We start from the raw sequence: 22,792 nt of genomic DNA on the forward strand, positions 1-22,792 counted from the left end.
CTGTACGATGCGAGTATGACCAGATATCCAGTATTACTCCACTTTACGCGCTGGTCCTCCCCTAGGAGTCTTCGAGCAGATTACAGGTAATACAATTCACAATTACAGGTAATACAGTTCACAGGTGGACTGCGTCTTGGATATCCCATCTGCTGATCGGCTACTCGGCTTCCGGTTCCCACGTTCTCCAATCCATACACGGACTCTGAGTGGCGGCCTCGATGCTCCAACGTATCATGTAACTATTGGCGGAAACAGTTTGCCTCATTTTCATGCCAGGATCGCCATCTACGGCCGAAGACCTATCCTTGTCGTATTATCTTCATCTCGTTAAACAAAGTTTCAACATGCTAGTATAAATATCTTTTGAAATCGTTCCTCGTATAACCGCTGTGGCGTTCTCAGTATTGTTTGTTGAATTTGAACAGGTCATTCTCGATGTGACTTGTGTATGGTGACTTCGGGTTATAAAATGTCCAAGGCCCAGATCTTTCCTGGACCGGCATACTCTACATGTTGATAACATTGAAATGGCTGGTACAAGATCCTCGAGGCCAGGCGCGACCTCGTTCATTCAGCATTCCATCCCTTTACCACGCTCTGCTTACGAAGGAGTTGAGTACTTTTGTCGGTTCAGGCCGCGGATCCATCGCGACGCCATTCTTGCTGATGCGGGCTCATGGCAATGTCAGGTTGACTTCTTCGGATCCAGCGCGACAGCCCGGGCCGATTCTATCCGCAACAAGAACCATACGAGCTATGCCGTGGGCTGCATCAATCCAGTTGTCGGGAACTTCACGGCTCTGTGTGCCTGTGAAGCTATACCAGATAGACTTGCGCTCACTACGTATATGGTTGAGTACGCCTACATCCATGACGATGGTAGGAATACCCCATCTCCGAACTCGCAGGGGTCATTCAAACTAATTTTGTATTTATCAGTGATCGAATATGCCGAGAACAAGGACGAAGACAGAGTGAGAAATCCGTGCTAGCCTGTTCCTTCACATACATTTTACCTGACAACTGTAGTAGCTTTGGGAGACGAATAAAGAACTCACCCAGGGCCTCACTTTAGGTGACGAAGTTGGCGCAGCCACCAAGGATAATGTGAGAAGACGCCAGCTGCAAGCCAAGATGGCTGTGGAGCTTATGGACATCGACAAGGTTAAGGGAAAAGAATGCCTTCGCCTGTGGAAAGAAATGTCAGATGTTTTCGTTCAGATCCGAGAGTTGAAGTTCACCAAGCTCGACGACTATCTCACCTTCCGCGTGATTGATGCAGGATGCCCGTAAGTCTATATTCAAGTCACGAACTTCTGACACCAAGGCTGCGGCTGATACTTGACTCCAGGTGGACCATGAGCCTTCTGTGCTTTTCAATGGATTTCACCTTGAACGACGATGAAGTAGAGAAGACCGCGGCCATCACTTCAGCAGCCTATGACGGTTGGGTCCTCGTGAATGACTACTTTTCGTGGGAGAAAGAGTGGAAGAATCACCAGGCGAATGGGGGTAGTGGCGTGATAGCAAATGCTATATTTCTCTTCATGAGATGGTATTCCGTCGACGCCGTCGAGGGTAGACGGATGCTACGGAAAGAAATCCTGGCTCGAGAAGAAAAGTATTGTAAGGCGAAAGAGGAATTTCTGGTCAGTGGCAATGTTACAGACAAGACATCGCAATGGCTGGAACTACTTGACCATGTTACTGCAGGAAATTTCGCGTGGAGCATGACGACGGCCCGTTACCAACTTGGTGGCAAAGACGCATACCCAGCTCTCCGGGCTGCAAATACGGACAATTGGGAGACTAGCACCACCGATAGTCTCAGTAACCCGATCTCGCACAATGCTGATAAGATAGCGAGAAAGATCAATCTCATTTTCAAAGAGCAAAAATTCTTGGACGCACGAGGACTCGTCAATCATACCGAAGACTACCCACCCATAGTCCTGACTGCTCAAGTGAGCCAGCCCGATGAGACGCCTGAGTTCATCCACTCCCAAGTTACGCAGGCTCGATCCTTCACACAATACGAAAAGGTGAGTACAGTCTTTCTGGTTGGTATTATAGTTCACTGATAGCGACACAGATGATCCTACAACCCCAGAACTACCTAGAGTCAATGCCCTCGAAGGGTGTGAGGAATTCGGTAATAGACGGCCTCGAGATGTGGTACCAAGTTCCAGAACGATCGCTTGCCACCATTCGTAAAATCGTCAACTTGTTGCATAGCTCTTCGCTGATGTTCGTCTCACAGCCTTGTTGATATTTTCAATCACTGATCTGCTTTCAGGCTGGATGACATCGAAGACAATTCTCCATTGAGGAGGGGACTTCCTGCGACCCATACGGTCTTCGGAATTAGCCAGACTATCAACTCGGCCAATCTTCTCATGTTCAAAGCCCTGAAAGCGGCGGAGTCTCTTTCTCCTGCCGCCGTGCGTATATTCATAGAAAGAATAATCGAAGGTCACATTGGTCAGGGAATGGAGCTGTACTGGACTTTTCACACGGAAATACCCACCGAGGAGGAATACTTCGTGATGGTAGATGGAAGTGGGTATCTTCGATCCTTGATCACCCAACGATGCTAAGCACCTTGCACTAGAAACTGGGGGTTTGTTTATCCTTTTGGCCGAGTTAATGCGCTCTGAGGCTACCAGACATAAAGATCTCGACACCAGTCTTCTCATGAAGCTCGTGGGTCGTTTCTTTCAAGCGCGTGATGATTACCAGAACCTCGAATCAGCCCAGGTAGGTCAAATGGTGTCAATTGCGAAGCGTTGGCTGACCATTGATCTCAGTACACTCAGCAGAAGGGATTTGCTGAAGATATCGGCGAAGGGAAACTTTCCCTGCCGCTCATTCATGCCCTTGGTTCAAAGACACCACAACGCGGCCGCTTGATGAGCATTCTACAGCAGCGAAAGTCGACCGTTGACCTTCCGTTTCATATTCGCAAGCTTGCGCTGGACGATATCAAGGCTACTGGGGGACTCAAGTATGCCAAGAAGATGGCCATGAGTCTGCAAGACTCCGTGAATGAGACCCTGACACAGTACGAAGACAAGGTAGGAGCGAAGAACTGGATCTTGAGGTTGGTACAGAAACGATTGGAATTAGAGGTATAGATACAGCAGCATCGAATGCCCTGCGAGGCCCATAAGGGTCCTAGTAAAACATAGAAATGGCAGGGAACAAACACATTTTTAACTTAATTAAATCTTTGCTACTATTATCAATCGCTAAGTGTTAAACAAAATGGTGCTTTTCCTTAAGAATTTGAATTAGGCCAATATAAGTATTAATCATATAATATATTAATTTATATTTTGCACTTCTGTTCTCAACAAAGGGCACGCTTATCTGGATGGCCTTGATTAATCCCCGGGAAACCTTATATATTTATTTAAATATTTTCATGCTAAATAGTGTGCTTAAGACTTTCATGTATGGATTTTAGAATTTATTATCTAACATTTATAACTTATATTTTATCCATTTGACCTTTAATAATTAAGGCCTTGTATCACGACAATCGGATTCAGAAGTAGTCAGGTACGACATGATATTATATAGGTAGGGGTACGTAAAGTACAAAGCTGAGACTTGGATCTCAAGTGGGAAGTGGATCACCTGGGCTACTTAAATAGATGGGTCCGATACAGTCCCGATTGTCCCTTTATATCCAAGTCCTGACAACTGCCTAAAGAGTCACAATTATATGCACGAAGTGAAAGACTGTCGCCGCCATGAAGCTGCCAAGAACAAGTAAATCCACTTAAAACGTCGAATCATACCATCCTTGGCTGGAGTATGAGCTGCCCAGGACAGTCGAGATGGACACGGCCGACGAGAGAGTCTTGGCCCAGCTGACCCGGGGCCCGGTAGCACCATCGCCAGAGTTGTTGTACTCGGCATAGTAGACGGTCGAAGTATCGGTGCTCGAATCCCACACGGTCCACCCTTCAGTACGAACGACTGAGCTCATAGCCGTGTTCTGGAAGACGACGCGGGCATAGGTTCGCCATGGTCGTCCCAGGTCTGACGCGATAATAGGTTAGCTTACTATTAAACATGCCAGTTTCTAGTGTTAAGGCAGAAAAAGAAAAAATAAATAAATCAAATCGGCGAACACTTATCAAGTCAAAGTTAGTGTATAAATGCTTCGAGTACTTACAATACGTGCGGCTTGACACTGACTCGCCAGAGGCAGCAGCAATGTTGCAGTTGTTGAAGAGGTAGTACGACGGGTTGCTACTAGAATCACGACCATTGGCTGAATTGAATATCACGTCAGCTCACTGGGCCCTGGAATCAAACGGTTCTTGGGGAAGGAGGTTGCATGGCATTTTGACCTACCAGTGATGTAGTATCCTCCGTTCCTGACACGAATGTCACAAGCCTCGAACCAGGCCTGAGCCCGCTGGCCAAAGATAAAGTCGGTCGCGCCAGTAATCTGGCATTTCTTGTAGTACTGCTGGTCCTCGTTGGCCAGAAGCGTGTCTTGGAAGCCGTAGAGTGAGACGCCGTAGTAGCCGCCCGAGCTTTGTGCGCTGAGGGCCAGAGCTTGGGATCCTTTGCCGTCTGACACGCGCACAGAGTGTAAGTTGACGGCCAGGATAGGATTCGCTGCACGACATTTGAATTTTGGACTTACATGAGTTGATTATGTTCAGATTGTACATTTTAAAGTTGTCAGACCATACACGCACAGTGGCGCTTGCATCATTGTTGCCAGCGCTGGCCGCATTGTTGTTGTAGGTAATGGTGGCCCCGTTGCTGGCATAGCCGGTAGTGTCCGTGGTGTAGCCGTAGACGGTCAGCTTGGCCGAGCGGGCGGGAATGTAGACCTGCTCCGTGTACGTGCCCTGGTCGATAAAGATGCACTGGTCCGCCGTCGAAGATGTCGACAGGGCATTGACGGCCGCCTGGAATGTCGTGTAGGTGCCCCCCGACTTGGCGACGTGCAAGCAGCCCGATGGTGCTGTGGTGCGGCTTGCAGCCAGGACGGCCGTAGCACTGGCAAAGAGCGTCAGGAATGTTTTAAATGCCATAGTTGTTCCTAGGTTTCAACTAGTCTTTGGTTTTCACCACTATGCATCCAGACTTGAAGTATTGAATATCGTATATTTATACCTCTTTCTCACCTATGGTCTAGACTATCCCTCCCGAGGCTTGGATCTCAGCTCTCGGAGGATGCAGATCCATTTGGGGTACGGAGAATATAAAATCTGGGGCAAAGTATGGGGTAGCAGGGGGGTTGCCGGCATTCGAACAAGCGGACTTTCTTGGCAGCTATCATGGGGTCATGTTCGATCTCGTCTTTCGTTGGTGGATAAAGCTTTTACGGTACGACTTTATACTAAAGCATTGCCTTGGCGGGGAAAGCCGCGTCGAATCGTGCTTGAGCGCCTACATTATTGATCAAATATTATAAAGAGAGAAAATGCCACGATTTCGTATTCTCTAGAGTGATCGACTCAAATGAGAAAGGGAGCTCGGTCCATGTTAGAAGGCAATGCAAAGCAAAAAGAAGAATTGAAAAGAAAGAGACGGCAAGGACCTGAAATTAGTCAAGATGTCGTGTTTGCGGCAATCTCATCTCTTAGTACAGTCTGAAAAAGCCACGCCAAGCTCAAATATTATAATCCAAACACAATAAAAGCAATGTAATCCAATCATACTTACTTGACAAATGACAATCCTCAAAGATTTGTTTGCTTCTGTTGAGCTAGATGGCTCATCATGAGGGACTCCATTAAGAGCCCGATGAATGGTTGGTAGGCCGATATTCTTGGCTGTGAAACAGTTCAATTTCACCTGCAGTGACTTTGATCGCCACGCCTGAAATTTGCCCCAGATCTCTATACAAACTGATATCATTCGCAGGCTGCCAAGTAGTGATATCCTATCAGTTGGAAATTTTATAAAAATCCACCTATCCGAGCCATGAGTCCTCATGTCCAGCCCCAACTTACGGATCCAAGTTGACGAGGCGGCAGGACAGTCTGATTATTGCTGATTGTGAGTAATGACCATCGTATTTGGAGTGCCTGTGGCTTGATCTCGCTCGCTGTATACAAAATTCATCTCAAGCAAATGAACGATCCACATTCAAGTCTAACCAGGTATCTATATGCTCTGAAATTCACATCCCAAACTTTTGATTCATGCCGCTCAACCAAATGTCATCATCATGAGGTACCGTTAGTCTGGTGCTCCTCCTCGTAGCCCTCGACCTTCATGTCCTTGAGTCCGAGGTCCTCCTCTTCCTCGTCTGTCCTTTGGTACTCCTCAACTGTCATCTGGGGGTCCTCCTGATCAGGGTCCACCAACTTTTGGACATAACTTGAGGCAAGGGGATCGGTCAAAATGATTGTGAACTTCTTGTCGCCCTTGATAGCAGCGTCCAGTCCCTCAAAGAACTCTGTCCACCTCGACTTCTCGGTAGGGGCCAAAGAATCGCCGCCATCGCCGGCCTCAAAGATCTGGCTGTGCAAGTCATTTCGGACCTGAGTCAGGAGGCCTTCGACAGTGGTGAAGCGACCTCCCAGAGTACCAGGGTTGACCTGGAGTTGAAGTTCTGGGCATTCGAGGGCACAGCTCTCGCTCTTCAAGATATCACGAGCCAAGTCGACATTGGACTCGACCTTCAGACTAATCTTCTTTCCAAGGTCGGGGATTTCTCCACCAGTCTTGACATCGTTGGAACGGTATCCACACTCGTCGCAGACTGTGGACATGAGAACGACAGCCTTGAAGTGAGGAATATCAACCATCTTCATGTTTGTAGAGCAGGGCTTCATGCAGCCTGGGCACGTTGCGGGGAAGGCATAAACCTGATCGGGAATAATGTCCTCCTCGGCTGTAGTCTGTGTGGCATCAATGACGGACTCGACGTGTCCAAGACCGAGTGCTTCATTCTGCTCTGGGGTGCGAATATAATCTCTCTTGGCCCACTTGCCCACACCGTCCTTCATATCCGGTGAGATCCACGAGTTGCCGGCGGGATCATCCACCGAGACTCTGAAAGGGAACGACTCTCCAGCGAGCATGGAACGGCCCTTGGCAATGATCTCTGCAACCTTGGGGTAGATCTCTGGTGCTTGCTCTTTGCGGGCCTCCTGGCCAAGCTCCAAGTCGTCGATGATGGTTGTAAGAAGACCCTCGACATTTGTAAGTTGACCGCGGCCGGCGGGAACCTCGACGTCAAGCTCGATGAACTTGACGACCGCCGAGTCAGACTTGACAACTTGGCGCTCAAAGTCTGCCATATCGGTGAGTCGGAGCTCGTATCGGGTACCTCGGGTCTGAATGACTCCAGCGGCCTGGATTTCGGAGTTTGAGAAGCCACACTTGTCGCAAGAGAAGGACATGACGATGACTTCGCGGAAGTAGGGGATCATGGTGAGCATCATTCTCGTAACGCCCTGCGTCAATCGAGGTTAGCCTGTAATAAGCCAAAAGATAGGATCAAGTAGAGCAACATACCTGCTCGTGGCAGTTCATGCACAGCGACTCGATCTGTTCGACCGCCTTGGGCTCGGCCTCATCGTCCTGGCCGTTGGTGCCATTCAGCTGATCGGCCTTCTTGCCGATGGACTCGAAGAATTCGGGTGCAGAAGCGCCCTCGAGGGGAGCTTGTTCTCCGTTGGTGGACATTTTGAATCTTCTATGAGTAGTTGCGACTGTGTAAATGTTGTTCTTGAAGTTGTCGCAAACTTGGATGCTGTCGCGGGGTTTTGGGCCTTGTCGCTGGTCGCCGATAAAAATTTTGGAGGGGCAGGGAACACTCAAAATGGAGGGGTCAGGCGCATTAGCGGGGCAACGCGCCTGGGTACCGCCTATGACGAAGCCGCTGAAATCACTAAGCCGATCCGCTCTCTCTTGGCCAGACTGCCGCCGACTGGCAATGAAGTCTCTGAGCCGGTTCGAGAATATTCCTGTACTTCGTGCCCAGCTTGCTTACTCATCTATGCTTCTTCATTGTGGCCGATGAGTAAAATCATTCTGCGTTTTGAAAAAATCTCTCCAGGAATTTTCGGATCTCCTTGGCTCAATGACTCATCCTGGGAAATGCTCGAACGGGCAGTCCGGACAGTAGTTGGTACTCCAAGCATTCCGCGGCCTCATTAAAGGACTAGGTTACCTCATTACGGGCGGCTTATTTCTTCATGAAATCTGTCAAGCTCAAACCAAACCCACTCTTGGCGGACGACGACTGCGACTGTTGAAGAAGCGCTTGCAGTCCTTGCTTTCGATTCTTTGCTCTCTTTTTGCTGCTTGCGTTTGCCGATACCGCGTTGCTGGTAGGTTCCGTAATAACTGGCGGTGGAAAATGGGTGACTGGCAGATTTTCTCTCTTTGGTGGCTCTGTCTTCTTTCTTGCCGCCTGTCTCAGCTTGATGCGATTTCGCAAGAGGCTGGGAGCAGCTGGCACGTTGATATCGGTATAGCTGCCACAATTCGCACATGTCAAAATCTTGTGTTTTGTGCCTTCGGAAGAGCTGGGTGGTTTGTCCTCTCGTCTGCGACGACTACGCTTTGCACGAAGTGTCTTATCACTTTCCACCTTCAAAAGGTCACCCGATCCCAAGACCATTATATGGCCACACGAGCCGCAGACCCGCTGTCGTTGCGCATCTGTTTGCTGGAGGTCGCTGTGGAACATGAGGCCGTTGCGCTGGCTCATGAGATATGCCGAAGTCTCTGGAGCCGTTTGTGCAATGAGATGAGCGGCATCAGTCATGAAGCTGAGACTAGAAGCAAGAGTCTCATTTGTGGCCATGTTGGGCAAGAGAAGCCACTGATTGCATGCAGTCTGCTCGAACTTGGAGACGAAAGCAGGGAAGTTGGGCACCAGAGATTGTTCATTCAATCGCCGACACCCTCAACGTTCCTTATGGCAAAGCAATTTTTGTGCTAAGAGCCCCCAGCCAACCACTGCAACTGGAAACTACACTGAGCCAATCAGCATTGGTCCGAGCTTGACTCCACTAAATTGGACCCTGAATCTCAATTCACCACTACTACGGCCGGCCATATATACACAATCAAAGTAGTACACCAACGCGTCTAGCATCCGTCATTACTAGGTATGTAGCCGTAGATACACCTGGTCTTTCAAGACGAGATGGACCTGATTGCCAGATTCATTGCCCATAATGCGTAACGCAGAAATTTAGGGGGAACGGCAAAACTGACGATACTAGAAAAGTGGTCGCTGTTCAAGTTACAGTGCCTACCTTGTAGTTGAAATCGGCGCCCTGACAATTGCATGTGTAAAGGGTGGTATCGTACAACTGCGATGCGTGTCTCTAGTTTCTATCCAGTGATCTGAAAAAATCATTCTCAAGGGATCATTCACCGGGGTTTGATAGTGTATTCAATGCCTACAAGGACATTGCGAAAGGAAAGCGACTGTGTTTGACACTTCTGTGACTTTGAGATTATTGAGATACCCCAAGCTCGTCAATACCACCGCCATCTTGATCGGTCAGTCGTAACGTTTCTTCGTGGCTTGAGTTAAAATTTGAATGCAGTCAGGTTGTTAGGGCGCCTCGTTTTGAGGCGTTAGACTTGGCACGAGACAAACAGGTAGCTGACAGCTCAACACTTAGCGTCCAGCATCAAGGCCTATCAATTGAAATAAATGGCAACAACATGTGGAAAAGTTGACTTTTAAAGTAATAGGCACAACTCTCATATTACCGGATAAAAGCATCAGATCCCGGAACCTTCCGGCTTGACGGGTATTTCTAGTGGGCAATCAGAGGCAAGCGGGTGGTGTGCATTTTTTGCTTGCTTCACTGCATCCACGTAGCCAGAGCCTTTTTAGTTGAACTGAATATACTCTTAGTTCCCGTACTTCTAGTGTAAGATAGAAGGAATGTCACAAGAAATACTTTTCCATTATTCTCTAAAAGGCTGACTGCAATCTAATCCATTAGAAAACGTTGACAGACTGGCAGGGTTTGGCGAATCAGCGCTAGTGAGGAAGCTGAAAAGATCGTGCATGTCGGTATGCCAACGTCCGGCAACAGTTCAAAGCCAGTTGCGACTCAGCCTTGTATAGATTCCCACTACTACGCCTGACTATCAAACGTTCCCTTATCTAGGGACTTGGTGGCAAAGTATTGTTCGCCGGCGCATAACAAACAACAGAACGACAGCGAATCATCTAAGCAAACATGTTTCGTCGAGCAGCTGGCAATACGCGTCCGTACCACACTAGCACACCATGCACCATCGATATAGACATAGTCGAAATGACATCTATACTCTGCTCTCACCGCGCACGAGCTGGAGTTCTCTTTCGCTAAACCATCAGCGTAGACATTGTATTCGGCATCGAAGCAGAGCCCAGAAGATGGGAGCATAATTGTCACGGAGCAGCACACTTGCCATTATACGATAATTGGCAAGAAAGCATGGCCGCCATCGTTGAGAAACGACCACCAACTAGAAACTATACGCCTACGGATGTGTAGGATAGTGCGCTGCCATGACACTGCCTCGGCCGATACTATGGTGTTGAAATTGAAGTATTGGCTCTCCGGGCTTGTGATCAAGCACGGAGGTTTCCGAGGCCGGTATTTTCTCTTCGGTAGTTAACGGCAAGAAGAACTTAAAACTAAACTTAGACTATCAAAATAGATAGGAATACTGTTCAATAAGGCTGTGATTGATGGCGACCATGGTTCGGGGATGTAGTCCATGAGAGACTAAGTAATACATTTGATTTGTGTCGGAAAGGCCATTCTGGGATTGGAAGATTGTCTATAAAGGTCCTCCCAGGTTCCCCCAATGCCCTCTCAGAATCATGCATCAAGCATTCCGCTCTCATTCATATACATCTTTGAAACAAAGCCAAACCAGCAAAAACACCTTCTTCAAAACATTACATTTTGCACCATTTGCAGCAATCACCTGACAAAATGTGTAGCCACATCTGCAGCGTCGTCCCCCCTTACCTTCTCCAAAGCATTGCAGAGGCATCGCACAACCCTCAGCATGTCCGTGAAGCCGCCCAGAATACCTTGCTCGTCCAGAAAAATCTACTGGACACTCGAAAGTCGCGCTCTCTCAGTCGTTCCAATTACAACTTGGGACACGGAGAACATCAGTCCATTGTTCCCGAGCAACTTCTCGAGCACATTGCCAACTCCAGTGCCGTCGACGACTTGACCCGCGCCAATGCTCGGCGCGATCTGCAGCATATCCGGGACACTATAGCTCACTATCAGCTGTCGCAGCAGGACTTTATCGACCAGCAGACTTCCAATCAAGGGTTTCTGGGCATCGGCCGGGCTAGGCAGCAGAAAGCTACCGGTACGTTTCATAGAAACGTCTATGATGCTGGAAATGGAACAAAGCTGCCTGGAACCCAAGTGCGTGCCGAAGGGGAGCAGCCCGTGGATGACGAGGCCGTCAATGAGGCCTTTGATAATGTCGGCACGGTCCTTGCCATGTACAGGGACAAGTTCAACTGGATGTCGATCGACAACCACAACATGGTGGTCAACTCGTCGGTCCACTATGGCAATCACTACCAGAACGCCGGCTGGTTTCCCCAGCAGCAACAGATGGTCTTTGGCGACGGCGGGGAGTTGTTGTGGAACTTTACCAAGGCGGTGGACGTCATTGGCCACGAGATCACGCACGCAGTGACTGAGAAGACTAGCCCCCTGGCCTACCTTGGGCAGAGCGGTGCTCTCAACGAGCACGTCTCTGATGTTTTTGGAATCATGGCCAAGCAACTTTCCGAGGGCGTGACGGCGGAGCAGGCCGATTGGTTGATCGGTGAAGAATGCTTGATGCCTGGGACGAAAGGGGTTGCTCTTCGTAGTATGAAGAATCCGGGTACCGCTTACGATGACCCACGTTTGGTAAGTTGTCAAGAGAGAAAAAAGCAAGCAACATTACAGTTCCCAACAATTAGCGCGCTTGGTTATTTAATAACTCGAACTGACATATACGCAACAGGGCAAAGATCCCCAGCCGGATAACTTCCAGCAATACAAAGAGCTCGATGAGAATACTGATCATGGTGGAGTGCACATATACTCTGGTATTCCCAACCGGGCTTTCTACCTTGTGGCCACAAAGTTTGGTGGCAATTCCTACGAGAAAGCCGGGCAGATTTGGTGGAACACGATGAGATCAGGTCGCATTCCGCCGCTGTGTAAATTCCTGCAGTTTGCGGATGTCACTGTTGAGGTAGCTGAGGAACTTTTCGGATCAGCTGACAGTCAGATCGTTCGTGACGCATGGAACAAGGTTGGCGTTGTCAGGCAGATCTGATGGGTTTGCACAAGCATCTGATAGAGGTCTGCTAGCAGACAATCAACGCCTAGATGTAACCATGCTTTGAGACCAAGTCTTTACTTGGTGAATTGACCACAATCTTTTATATATACCTATACACACAGAACCTTGGCAAAGCATGTCATGTTCCAGGCATGTGCTGTGGCGGGGCCCTGATCAGTGAACCTATTAGCCTGTTGAGGTGCCAAATCAAAACGGCCATTATCAGTCGTGTTTTCAGGGTTTCACTCAGTTTCGCATGCCTTCTACAACTCTTTTCATATACGTCACGGCTGGTATTCAATACATCCAGACTTGCACTCAAATGCGACCGCACTTAATGCTGCCCTGAAGTGATCACCTGGAGTTTTTGGTCGTGGTGTTCCGACCATGCACGAGCTCCCCAGCTCACAGGTACTGGTAGCACTAGGCATGAGCTGCGGCTGGCGAAAACGAGGGCTGAATTGCCAAAGTTTTAGACTTTTCACTGGCGGTTCAGCTCAATGGCCTGTCCCTAATTTTCCCGTGCTGCAATGGAAATTCATTCAATGAGTCACCTTGGCCGGATTGCTCCGTGTGCAACGTAGACGTCTTTAAGATAGCAAGGTATTTGAATATTATAGGGCATGGTCCCCTTGGACTGAAATAGACATTTTGCTGTTCTATATCCTTCTTTTGATCCATTATTTTACAAATCTGATAGACGTCTACGAAGCGAAGTCTCTCACACATTGTTCCCAACGATCATGGGCATCAACTTTTATCTAAGCTATCAATGGCTGCACTGGACGAGGCCAAGTGGTCCTCCATCCTCGTTGCCCAACGGCATAGAGAGAACGTTTATCAAGACGGCGGGCGGAGACATTGAGCTTCTCTCCGCCAAGCCGTCAGAGCCCATCTCAAAGACACCCATTGTATTTGCGCACGGTGGTATGGGCAGTGCCTGGGTCTGGATACCTTATATGAAGTACCTCCAGGAACGAGGAATCACCTCGTATGCCGTGTCGACGAGGGGCCACGGGGAGAGTTGGCACCCTTCCTTCTTCCGCATGATGTATGCAACTACGAAGCGCATGCTCGGAGACGACTTGGTGGCGGGAATCAAGGCCGTGGAGAGGATGGAAGGGAGCGAGGTGGTCCTCGTTGGGCACTCCAGCGGGGGCGGCCTCAGCCAATTTATCGTCAACGAGGGCGATGTCAAGGTCAAGGGCCTTGGGTTGCTTGGAGCAGTTCCCGGTACAGGCTCGTGCGTATCACACGCGTCTTGATTGGCACATGGCTTCTGTTCACTGACAGATGATTAGGTATCATGTCTATTACAACTGGTGGCGTTTCGATCCCTGGTAAGTGAGCCATCCTGTCCAAAATGGCGCTTCTCCTTGTGGGCATTTCTCCATACGTCCTTCCCAATTTCTTTAGCTTGATTGTTCGCCGAGATATTGGTACAATACGCTAAGAGGCAAAATAGGTTCAGTCTCCGGATGATATTCCACGGCTGGCATTCGAATTCACCCCTTTCCCATCCGTTCCTAACTAGACAGGCCTTCTTCAGTCCAGAGTACCCTGATACAAAGCTCCTTGAGTTCCAGCGACATCTCAACCGCTACGAAAGCTTCCTTTGGCCCTTGGGGATGCTTTTGCCCTTTATTGACGCCAAGAAGCTCGTGAGCAACATCGCTGGGTGGGGAAAGGGCGACAGGATTTTGATCATGGCAGGTACCGGCGACAAGATGATGACAAAAGAGGTACAGCAGAAGTCTGCAGCAACCTATCGCGAGGCCGTAGAAGAGATGGCTGTAGAGAAGCGAATCGATGCTTCCCTCGAAAAGGTTCAGTTGTTGGGTGGCGACGGAGAAAGGGATAATTCTGGAAAAGGCGTTCGACTGGCTTTTGTCCCTGGTGCTGGACATCACGTTCAAAATGACGTGCAATGGAAGATTGGTGCTCAGAAACTGCTTGAATTTCTGCGTCAGCTCTAGGCTTCGGATGGATCAAATTGAGAAAAGAGCAATTGTGGTTGGTACCTAAATCTAACTGGGAGGCTCAAATCATAGTTGGTGGTCGTCGGATATCTCTCCTCAATATCACAAACGCACATAGTCTCATCGTTATGCATATTCTATACAAGAAACCTAAATGTCGGAGAAAGCCAACGTGGCGCCGCACGCTCCAATTTGTTCACAACAGATGGTAAATATCATCGCTACTCGAGGGATCAAAACGTACAAGAGTGTCAGAACTTGCTCTGTCTCGATATTTCAAGGCGCATCACCGTTCCCATATCAGCTCTGCAGGAGCGGAGCCAAGGGGATGATGAACTTGGTGTGGACGGCGGCGACGAATGGGCTTGGGATCACCTCTACTAATATGAGTGGTTGGGGGAAACGAGAGGGTCCAAAGGATGATTAAGAAGGGAATCAGACAAAAGAGTTTACCGCATCCAGAATCAACTGGTCTTTTCTGGTCTGTTAATGTGCCGCAAAGTAGCTGAGTAGTGTGGCAACCTTCAGGTGACATCCTGTCTTGATGGCAGACCACTGTCCTAGCGATGGTCTTTTGGGTGATTCTTTCAGATCTAGGCCGGGTCGCACGGTGGTGTCGTCGTCGTTCAAAAAAGCGACACGTGGAGAATCGAGCTCGACATTATTTTCGTATTCATTCATGATGACATAATGAATTGGACTCGCCATAAAGATTGTGCTCTTCCGCGATGTATACGTCCGGCAGGAGCTCTAGGGATTTGTAAAGCTCAGTGTATATAGCGACAGCACAAGCTCGTCCGACTTGACAACGCAAATCAGGGTACGTTTTTACCAGCCTCGCATATGACTCCTCTGTCGCTATATCGAGGTACCAGATGCAGTATGGATCATGCTTCGGGGGATCTTGCCACCCATGACGAGACGAGCGTTTCATGTTTACGCAAACGATAAAAACTCATTAGCCGTGAGCTTTCAAGATTCTTCCAAAACTTTGGACTCTGCGAACTTTAGATGCCTACGTATGCCAGCCAGAACACATCGCTATATGCCGTCCTTGGCCAGCGTGCGATGCGAAGGGAGGCGCTCGCCTCGCAGGGCGAAACTATCTTGTTCGGACTTGGTGTATAGCGCTTCCTTATCAGAGCTACTCGAGCTATCGCTATTATCGTTAGACGAATTAATCAGGTATAACCCGTTTGCTCCAATCTTTAGACATCGCATTAAATAAGAGCCACTCAATGTAGTGCAGGAATTGTGGCGAAGCAAAACAAAGCGATGACTACCTAGGTAAGGAGAAGGCTGTCATCGCGACCTCGGCCTACGACTGGCTATTGAGTTGGATAGCGGAGGCACAAAACTTGGCCCCCGAAGATTTGGAAGTTACCTTTAATCCAAGTTATAATGGATTCTGCACTCTGCATAGCTGTACATATTTTGAGTTATCCTGACCCAGTCAGTCACCAAGTACTTAGGTAGTATATACTCGTCAATCAGTACCTCACCACGATTTCCCAGAGGTGCATCTGCTTGGTTCACTAAATTTCTTTATTTGTGTTGGCATCAAGAGACTCGCGCGAATATCTTCATAGCAGCAATTCCAGAAACGACAATAGGAATAAGCGCGTGGTTGGTTTCGCGACCTGTTAGGTGCTAGGCACCCACGCTAGGTACTACATAGTACCTAACTTCCCCCACGGCTGCTACAAGCTTTCCGCCTAATTCCTACATCAACTTTTGCTACCTACGTTTTGCCATATCCAGATTGAGAGGATCACTAACGCCTTATCACCATCAGTCTCGTGGCCTGTAGCTAGTTACATAATCGGTTCCATCCAAATCTTCGTTACCCGTTATTTCCGTGAAGTAACCGCTACTTTCCACCCAGGCGCTGGCCCTACACGAACCGAGCCGCATTTGGCAAATGTGGATTCACGTGGTGATATATCATATTTCCATCCATTGTTGGCCTTTCCTGCGTTTCAGCTCGAGGAAATCAGTGCAATTATGGATACTCAACAGAAGTCGCTTACTGTCTCTTGCATAGACTCACTATCCCATGTCTGAAGGCGCCCGTCCAATGGTTCATCTGCAATACTCAAAGGCCCTTTGACCTTTAGACTCATTGTTGCATCCGAATAGTACCAGAGAAATAATAATAGTATATATACATTTACGTTCCAGTTTCGGTGCAAATAATTCGTATGACGGCGGCACTAAAAGCTGTTCGATGGTAGAGTTATCAACAATCGGGGAAATTTAGAAGCTTCTCTTCTACGGCTACCCAGTGCAACGATGCAGCTTTCAAAGCGATGCACATACATGGGCGGCGGTATCACCCATCCCGCGCTTACCCATGCCACGCCCCCACTACAGAGCTTATCAACAAGTTGCCCTTTGTTTTTTATTTACTCGACATATAAGAAAAATGATCACTCACACGGACTGCCTGCAAGGCGCAGGCGATATGTAACATCAATGGCCCATTAGTCGGTGGTCCTATTACGGTTCCATCTGCAGGTCTATTACTTGTGGCGTCCCCTGCCCTTCAGCTAGGTGCCCAACAGAGGGGTTGCACGCTGCAGTGTGACCAATATATCGGAGTATTGTCTCAGAGCCGATAGAGTATCAGCATTCAAATAGGCGAGAACTACAGAAGTTCATTTCAGCTGCATTGGGCTTGCTGCATTCATTGACTGTATGAGCATGCAGCCGGATTCCTCCAATCGGCGACCATCTTTTCAGCTCGCAATGAAGCGATCCACCCATGCCAACATTCGGTGGAAGAACCCTGCCTCTGTGGAATGGTAGAACTCGTCCTGATCGATGATCAATCTTTTGATTGTTGTATGAGGCAGCGATATATCTCGTGGATATCATGTTGCAATTCTGCAATGTTCTATATCATATAAAATATCGAATATCTACCTAGCACAAGTCAAGCGATGGGTATAATTTGTACTGTTTCTCACGCCCCAATTCTGCGCGCAAGTACTCTTCAACATCTCACCCATCGCAGATAATCTTTCATTGGTCTTGGACATAAGCAAAGAGAGCCATACAGCGCCCGGACGCAGACGTTGAGATCATCGATATGGCTGAACAAAGTTCTACAGCGGCCGGCCTCTCCAGCCCGGCGGCCGATTCCGCAATTCTTACGGAGACTCTGACGACATCAGACGATAAACATCCTCCTCACGATGACGAAGGAATGAGTGACAGTCTCCGGGCGATCGCTTCAACTTCACAAGAGCCGCAAAGTTCTGCGAGGAACATGTCCTTATCTACAAAAATCAAATACCCAGCCGCTGGAGTTTCCTCCGACCCGAACCAAGGCCTTGTTCCCAACCCGCCTGAAGAGACAGCAAGCCAAATTACATCAAGATCGGCTTCAATTGCGTCTTTAGGCAACAGCTTGATCGCCGCGATTCTGTCAGAAGATGAAGAAAATGTAAAAGGATGTCTCCATAAGGGTGCCAACGTCAATATGGACGTTGGCTTTGGATTCGGGACGACACTCCATCTAGCCTGCCGCTTTGCAACCTATGAAGTCGTCAAAATCCTTCTAGATGCAAAAGCCAGCATAAAATCACGCGATGCAAGGGAAAATACGGCGCTGATGCTAGCATGCAGAAGCAAAGAGACAGGCACTGAGGGCCTCGTTCAGCGCTTCCTTGATCACGACAAGCATTCATTTGATCGCGAAAAGGACTCAACTGATCACCACAAGGATCCAGCTGATCACGACGGGGACTTAGCTGTAAACTTTGCCAACAATCACAAGTCAACGGCCCTCACTATTGCATGTCAATGGTCCTCTTCCGTCGTTGTTGAGAAGCTTCTGGCAGGCGGTGCAGACATCGATGTTGCAGACAGTGATGGAGACACACCGCTTATTTTGGCGGCAAGATATGGTGACAAGGAAATGATGAGCCACATCATCTCTTATCACTATAAGAAACACCCAAAGGACCCGTCCAGGTTTTATGAGGCAAATGGTTCTGGCGAGAATGCATTTTACAGTGCGATGTTGAACAAAGATGCTAAGAGAAGAGCTAGCATCTTGAGGCTATTATCCGACAAGATACCATCAAATTCCGATGAACTTGGAGATGACTGGAAGCAGACGCTTCTGTACGCCGCCAGCGAAATGGGAGATGAATATGCAGTACACCTTCTTGTGGACAAAGAACATGCGAGCATCGTTGCTCAGGACTATAGAGGTTACACGGCACTACATCTCGCCTGCCTGAATGGCCATGCAGGAATTGCGAAGAAATTCTTGAAACTACGAAAGGGGATGGAAGTTGCGCAGGATCCACTGGACAGGAGTCCTTGGTATATGTTTGTGCAGTTCTACATTCGGTCCTGGGACCCATCTCAAGCGTCAAATTCAGACGAGATCAAAAAGTTCGCATCCATAATCTCGGACTATGTACGCCTCGAGGAAATGATATATGCCATGGTGCTGGTAAGCAGACTTGAGATGCTACATCAACTTGTGGAATTGATGAGTCCTGATGCACTTGATCACAAACTATATGAGCTGATGTGGAGCCAACAAGGCCGGTCCGAACATCAGTCACGGATAAACCAAGAGCTCAAAGATCAATATCTCAAAGATCAATATCTCAAAGATCAATATCTCAAAGACAATCTATATTGGCTAAAGCCTGAGACACCATTGCAGTGGTGCACATACTTTGGAAAAACAAGTCTGGTCTGGTCGCTCCTGAGAAACCCGATATCGAGCAACCCGTTGGATGATATGGAAAAGGCAAGGCGAATATACGATTATATCTCGGTCCCAGAACAAACACGCCCAGACTGGCTAGATGAGATCTGGTGGAATCGAATGCATAATGATGGCTCAGTGATGTTGTATCCACCAGAGTCGTATCCACGACGACCTAAAATATTACAACAAACGACTTCCGGCCGCGACGAACGTTCCCTAGAACTTGAAAAGATTCTTGAATACGAGCAAATAAGAGAAATGCTGTATGACCCTCCCAGTGTGGCGAACATTCCAGACACTACATATCGAATACCGTCGTTGGAGAAAGCCCATGACGAGCAGGAGGCAAGGGAATCGACAGCGATCATTTTGGATTTCTACGAGTATGACAAGGGGATGGAGCTGCTTAGGCGCTCCCGTGCTGTTCACGACGTCATCTACGCAAGTGCCAACGAGGCGGCAGGTGGACCAGAGAAGATCATGAATAGAGCCAGAAAGGCAGCAAGTGAGATGGAATATAGGCTAGATAAACTTTTGATGAGATGGATCCATCTTCCCGCGAACAAGGTATGGAACGTTTGAGAACTCGACTGTCTTCAGAGCTGACCAATGCCTATTTTAGATGATGTGGATGGAGGTAATATGATGTACTATCTGTTGGGTATCTACAGCTTGCACTGCTGACAACCAATATCAGGACCTCGCAATGAGAGTTTACAAGGACAAGAGCAGATCTCAGCAAGATTGGTTTTCACTAAAGAACTTCCTCTGGAGCAGCTGGCACCAACCGATGATGGGCACTTCAGGGACAACACGCGTGAACGCTATGTGCCTGGTCAGTAAACTGTTAAGAAGCGTCCATACTTTGCCTCTGACATCTCCACAGAAAGCAGGTGTACCAGGACGTCTTCGAGCATCAACTGCAACCAAAACCGCAGTAGACTCCAAGGGGACATCAAAGAACAAGTCTGCAAACACCACCCTGAATACTGACAGCGGTAAGGTACAGAATGGTAAATCAAAACCTTGCCCTAGCCTCACTTTATCCCAAAGCATAGATTGATAGTATGTTCCAGGCTCACAGGAGAGAGTGATAATTCGTGTAGGTAGAATCTCCTGTACTAAAAGCTCGACTAACATAATAGTTGCCTTACGTCACACTCGCCTACTGCGAGAGAAAGAGCTTTGGTGAGACTACAGAGCACGAGACGCCAAGTCGCGATAACAATGCACGCGAGACGGGCGGCACAAATGCAGCCACGCGACACAGCAATGACATTGAGCCAAGATCCGAGGTCAACGACGAGGAAAGGAGAAACCGAAAGTCATCCAACCGCGTCAACCCGCCTGAGCCCAGTATGAGCCAGGCAGCGATGTCTCTAGATGAGTTCTACTACAATTTTGGAGATATAGACAGACGGAACGAGAATCAGGTCATCACCCGATGTTTTCTACACGACAAGCAACAGGAAGGCAAAACGCCTAGGAATAGGCAGATTAGGAATGGCGACGGGGTTCCTGATAACTATAAAAAGTGGCCATACCTTGTTGTTGGCCAGTTATGGCTTTGCATCATCGACGAAGGTACGTATCTTACGTTGTGGCGGCTTATGATGTCGTTTTCTCTTTATTCCTCCACGGCTTCTCTTCAATCATATCGCCCATGCCTCTTGAATTGAAGAATCAAATAAGATGACCAAACCCCAGTCTGATTAATTCTACATAGATACCGTTGTGACCTCTACACATAGTGGAGACGGAGTTCGTGATTATATCCTGGAGACTATGTTTCAACAGATGCGGGAGGCAAAGCTGAACAATCCAGCACCTGCGCAGCCTCTTTCCGTCAAAAATATGAGTCAATTACTCATCGAGTTCTGCGTCGATTTCATTGAAGACTTGACCTGGAACCGTTTATTCAGAGAAAACAACGATTGGCAGGATACGAGTGCAGCATCCAAGTCTGTACTAATGCTATTTGGCGAGAGGCTGAATCAAGTTGTGAGTCTACCCTATCGCAAGAGGATCGTTAAGAACCACTTGTTTTATCGGGGAGACTGGCCTTATAGAGTAGAGCAAAGGATGCTGACTTAAACTTGGCACAGGCTGCGAGCCGAAAGAGTCTTTTTGACGACTTCAAGCAGAGAATGGCGGATGAGCAAAAGATCAATGATAGCAAGGTCGGGAGTCTATTGCCTCAAGCTATTGACAGACTCCGAGGAATCGATAAACGAACGCAGCCGACGAAGCACGAGACCCATGAGAGTGCCCTTCAAAACGACGCCGCGCATTCCAGAGCAATACAAACGACTGCAGAACTACTAGACGAGGTGAAGGACATCCTAGAAGAACTCACAATTCTCAAAGGGCTCGTCAAGCAACAGCAGAATGTCTGGGAACGCTTCGTTGATAAGGACTTGAGAAGCAGCAACTCCCGTGGACCTGGCGCGGTATATGAAAAGGTCACTGAGATGATTGATACATCCCATTCCATCCATCAAGCTGTAAATATGAAATACTGTTCATTTTACAGCTCACATAGTGCTAACGCTTCTTAGGTTAACGATCTAATGAATCTTGAGCTCGCCGAGGAGTCTAGAAAGCAGACTAGGGAAGCTGCCAGCCAGGGAAAGACTCTTATGGCATTCACAATTGTCACAGTCATTTTCGTGAGTAATAAAACAAGAAACTCAGAGTTGGGAAACTATGCTTACAGACTCACTTAGACACCTTTGTCTTTTCTCACATCACTTTTTGCCCTGAATATAGTGGACTTCCAGCACAGCGCCGATGGGCAGCTAGAGTACGAGCCGGGATGGATTTACCCGATCTTATGTGAGTTATTCAAAAGCATCCCGAGAAAACAAAGAAAAGAGAAACTGATTTGAAGCATAGTTTGTGTTGCAGCTGGCGTCATAGGGCCACTGATGCTCTACGCTGCTCATGATGGACTAAGGAGGGTCATTCTCCAAGTTGCGCAAAAGATCGGTACATCATACGAGAACTTGATGTTGAAAATTGCTTTTGCAAGGAAGTCAAAGTCCGATCTCGAAAAGGGACTATGAGTCTGACACTGCCTGATGTCTATATATCGCTCAAGATACAGGATGAACAAACTGATTTGAATGGATGATGATTGGACTGCATTCTGTGCTAGACTAGCTACAATATTAGCACTATGCCTAGTGAGCATGACCTTTGCCGTAGACCTTGCCTGTTGACATTGCATTACTGAGCCACGTATCTTCAAGCAAATGACAGGATTAAACCTTGCAAAACGTATGACGTCGCTAATTCGCGTCGAGGCCGAACCAACTTTATTGTTGTATGCTAGTTGAAGCGCTGGACACAAATTTCAAAACTGCTGTTGGCGTTCGCGAAGGCGACTTCTTCAATCCAACCACTTGAGACTAGGCTGTTTATAAGGATACCATCCGCGGTACGGAGGCGGTCTTTCAGAACCTAAAATATCCCGGCCAGTCTTTCTTTTGCAAAACATGCACGTTGGATATCAAAGCGTTCCATTAAAAACACCAATTGATTTTTTCAAATTAAACACAGGGCGATTCCGACTCCAGTGCAGGTCAAATAATAATACGAAGATATGCCCAAGAGAAAAGCCGCAGTCGAGATACCAGAGCAAGACCTCCGAAAGTGGTGAATCATTTCGAAGAGCCCAGCTCTGTGCGCACAAGTGCCTAGCTCCATATTGAAGCCATATGTCATTATATGTCGGATATGAAAAATAGTACTTAAAGGT

The 22,792-nt window shown here is 48.1% G+C and overlaps 7 protein-coding genes across 7 annotated transcripts; 4 read left to right on the plus strand and 3 right to left on the minus strand.

The window, feature by feature from the left end:
* Positions 1-530: 530 nt before the first annotated feature.
* On the plus strand, positions 531-3,137 carry PFICI_03709 (uncharacterized protein; the record flags this gene model as incomplete). Its single annotated transcript, XM_007832290.1, has 8 exons — positions 531-882; positions 943-977; positions 1,105-1,292; positions 1,355-2,045; positions 2,096-2,250; positions 2,300-2,562; positions 2,615-2,760; positions 2,811-3,137. The coding sequence occupies 8 exons, from the start codon at positions 531-533 to the stop codon at positions 3,135-3,137; spliced, it is 2,157 nt and encodes a 718-aa protein (XP_007830481.1).
* Positions 3,138-3,787: 650 nt separating this feature from the next.
* On the minus strand, positions 3,788-5,063 carry PFICI_03710 (uncharacterized protein; the record flags this gene model as incomplete). Its single annotated transcript, XM_007832291.1, has 4 exons — positions 3,788-4,050; positions 4,187-4,285; positions 4,369-4,593; positions 4,667-5,063. 4 exons carry the CDS (start codon positions 5,061-5,063, stop codon positions 3,788-3,790), a joined length of 984 nt encoding a protein of 327 aa, XP_007830482.1.
* A 1,140-nt stretch (positions 5,064-6,203) lies between these two features.
* On the minus strand, positions 6,204-7,671 carry PFICI_03711 (uncharacterized protein; the record flags this gene model as incomplete). Its single annotated transcript, XM_007832292.1, has 2 exons — positions 6,204-7,439; positions 7,501-7,671. The coding sequence occupies 2 exons, from the start codon at positions 7,669-7,671 to the stop codon at positions 6,204-6,206; spliced, it is 1,407 nt and encodes a 468-aa protein (XP_007830483.1).
* Positions 7,672-8,173: 502 nt separating this feature from the next.
* PFICI_03712 (uncharacterized protein) lies at positions 8,174-8,797 on the minus strand (the record flags this gene model as incomplete). Its single annotated transcript, XM_007832293.1, has 1 exon — positions 8,174-8,797. The coding sequence occupies one exon, from the start codon at positions 8,795-8,797 to the stop codon at positions 8,174-8,176; it is 624 nt and encodes a 207-aa protein (XP_007830484.1).
* Positions 8,798-10,946: 2,149 nt separating this feature from the next.
* Positions 10,947-12,312, plus strand: PFICI_03713 (uncharacterized protein; the record flags this gene model as incomplete). The annotated part of the gene is made up of 2 exons (XM_007832294.1): positions 10,947-11,897; positions 11,995-12,312. The coding sequence occupies 2 exons, from the start codon at positions 10,947-10,949 to the stop codon at positions 12,310-12,312; spliced, it is 1,269 nt and encodes a 422-aa protein (XP_007830485.1).
* Positions 12,313-13,061: 749 nt separating this feature from the next.
* On the plus strand, positions 13,062-14,294 carry PFICI_03714 (uncharacterized protein; the record flags this gene model as incomplete). Its single annotated transcript, XM_007832295.1, has 3 exons — positions 13,062-13,561; positions 13,620-13,658; positions 13,784-14,294. 3 exons carry the CDS (start codon positions 13,062-13,064, stop codon positions 14,292-14,294), a joined length of 1,050 nt encoding a protein of 349 aa, XP_007830486.1.
* Positions 14,295-17,388: 3,094 nt separating this feature from the next.
* On the plus strand, positions 17,389-22,097 carry PFICI_03715 (uncharacterized protein; the record flags this gene model as incomplete). Its single annotated transcript, XM_007832296.1, has 10 exons — positions 17,389-19,599; positions 19,655-19,669; positions 19,730-19,867; positions 19,919-20,035; positions 20,178-20,616; positions 20,759-21,033; positions 21,138-21,536; positions 21,591-21,701; positions 21,759-21,867; positions 21,928-22,097. The coding sequence occupies 10 exons, from the start codon at positions 17,389-17,391 to the stop codon at positions 22,095-22,097; spliced, it is 3,984 nt and encodes a 1,327-aa protein (XP_007830487.1).
* Positions 22,098-22,792: the final 695 nt, after the last annotated feature.

Source organism: Pestalotiopsis fici, assembly GCF_000516985.1.
Source record: "Pestalotiopsis fici W106-1 unplaced genomic scaffold PFICI_Scf_2, whole genome shotgun sequence".
Classification (NCBI taxonomy): Eukaryota; Fungi; Ascomycota; class Sordariomycetes; order Amphisphaeriales; family Sporocadaceae; genus Pestalotiopsis; species Pestalotiopsis fici.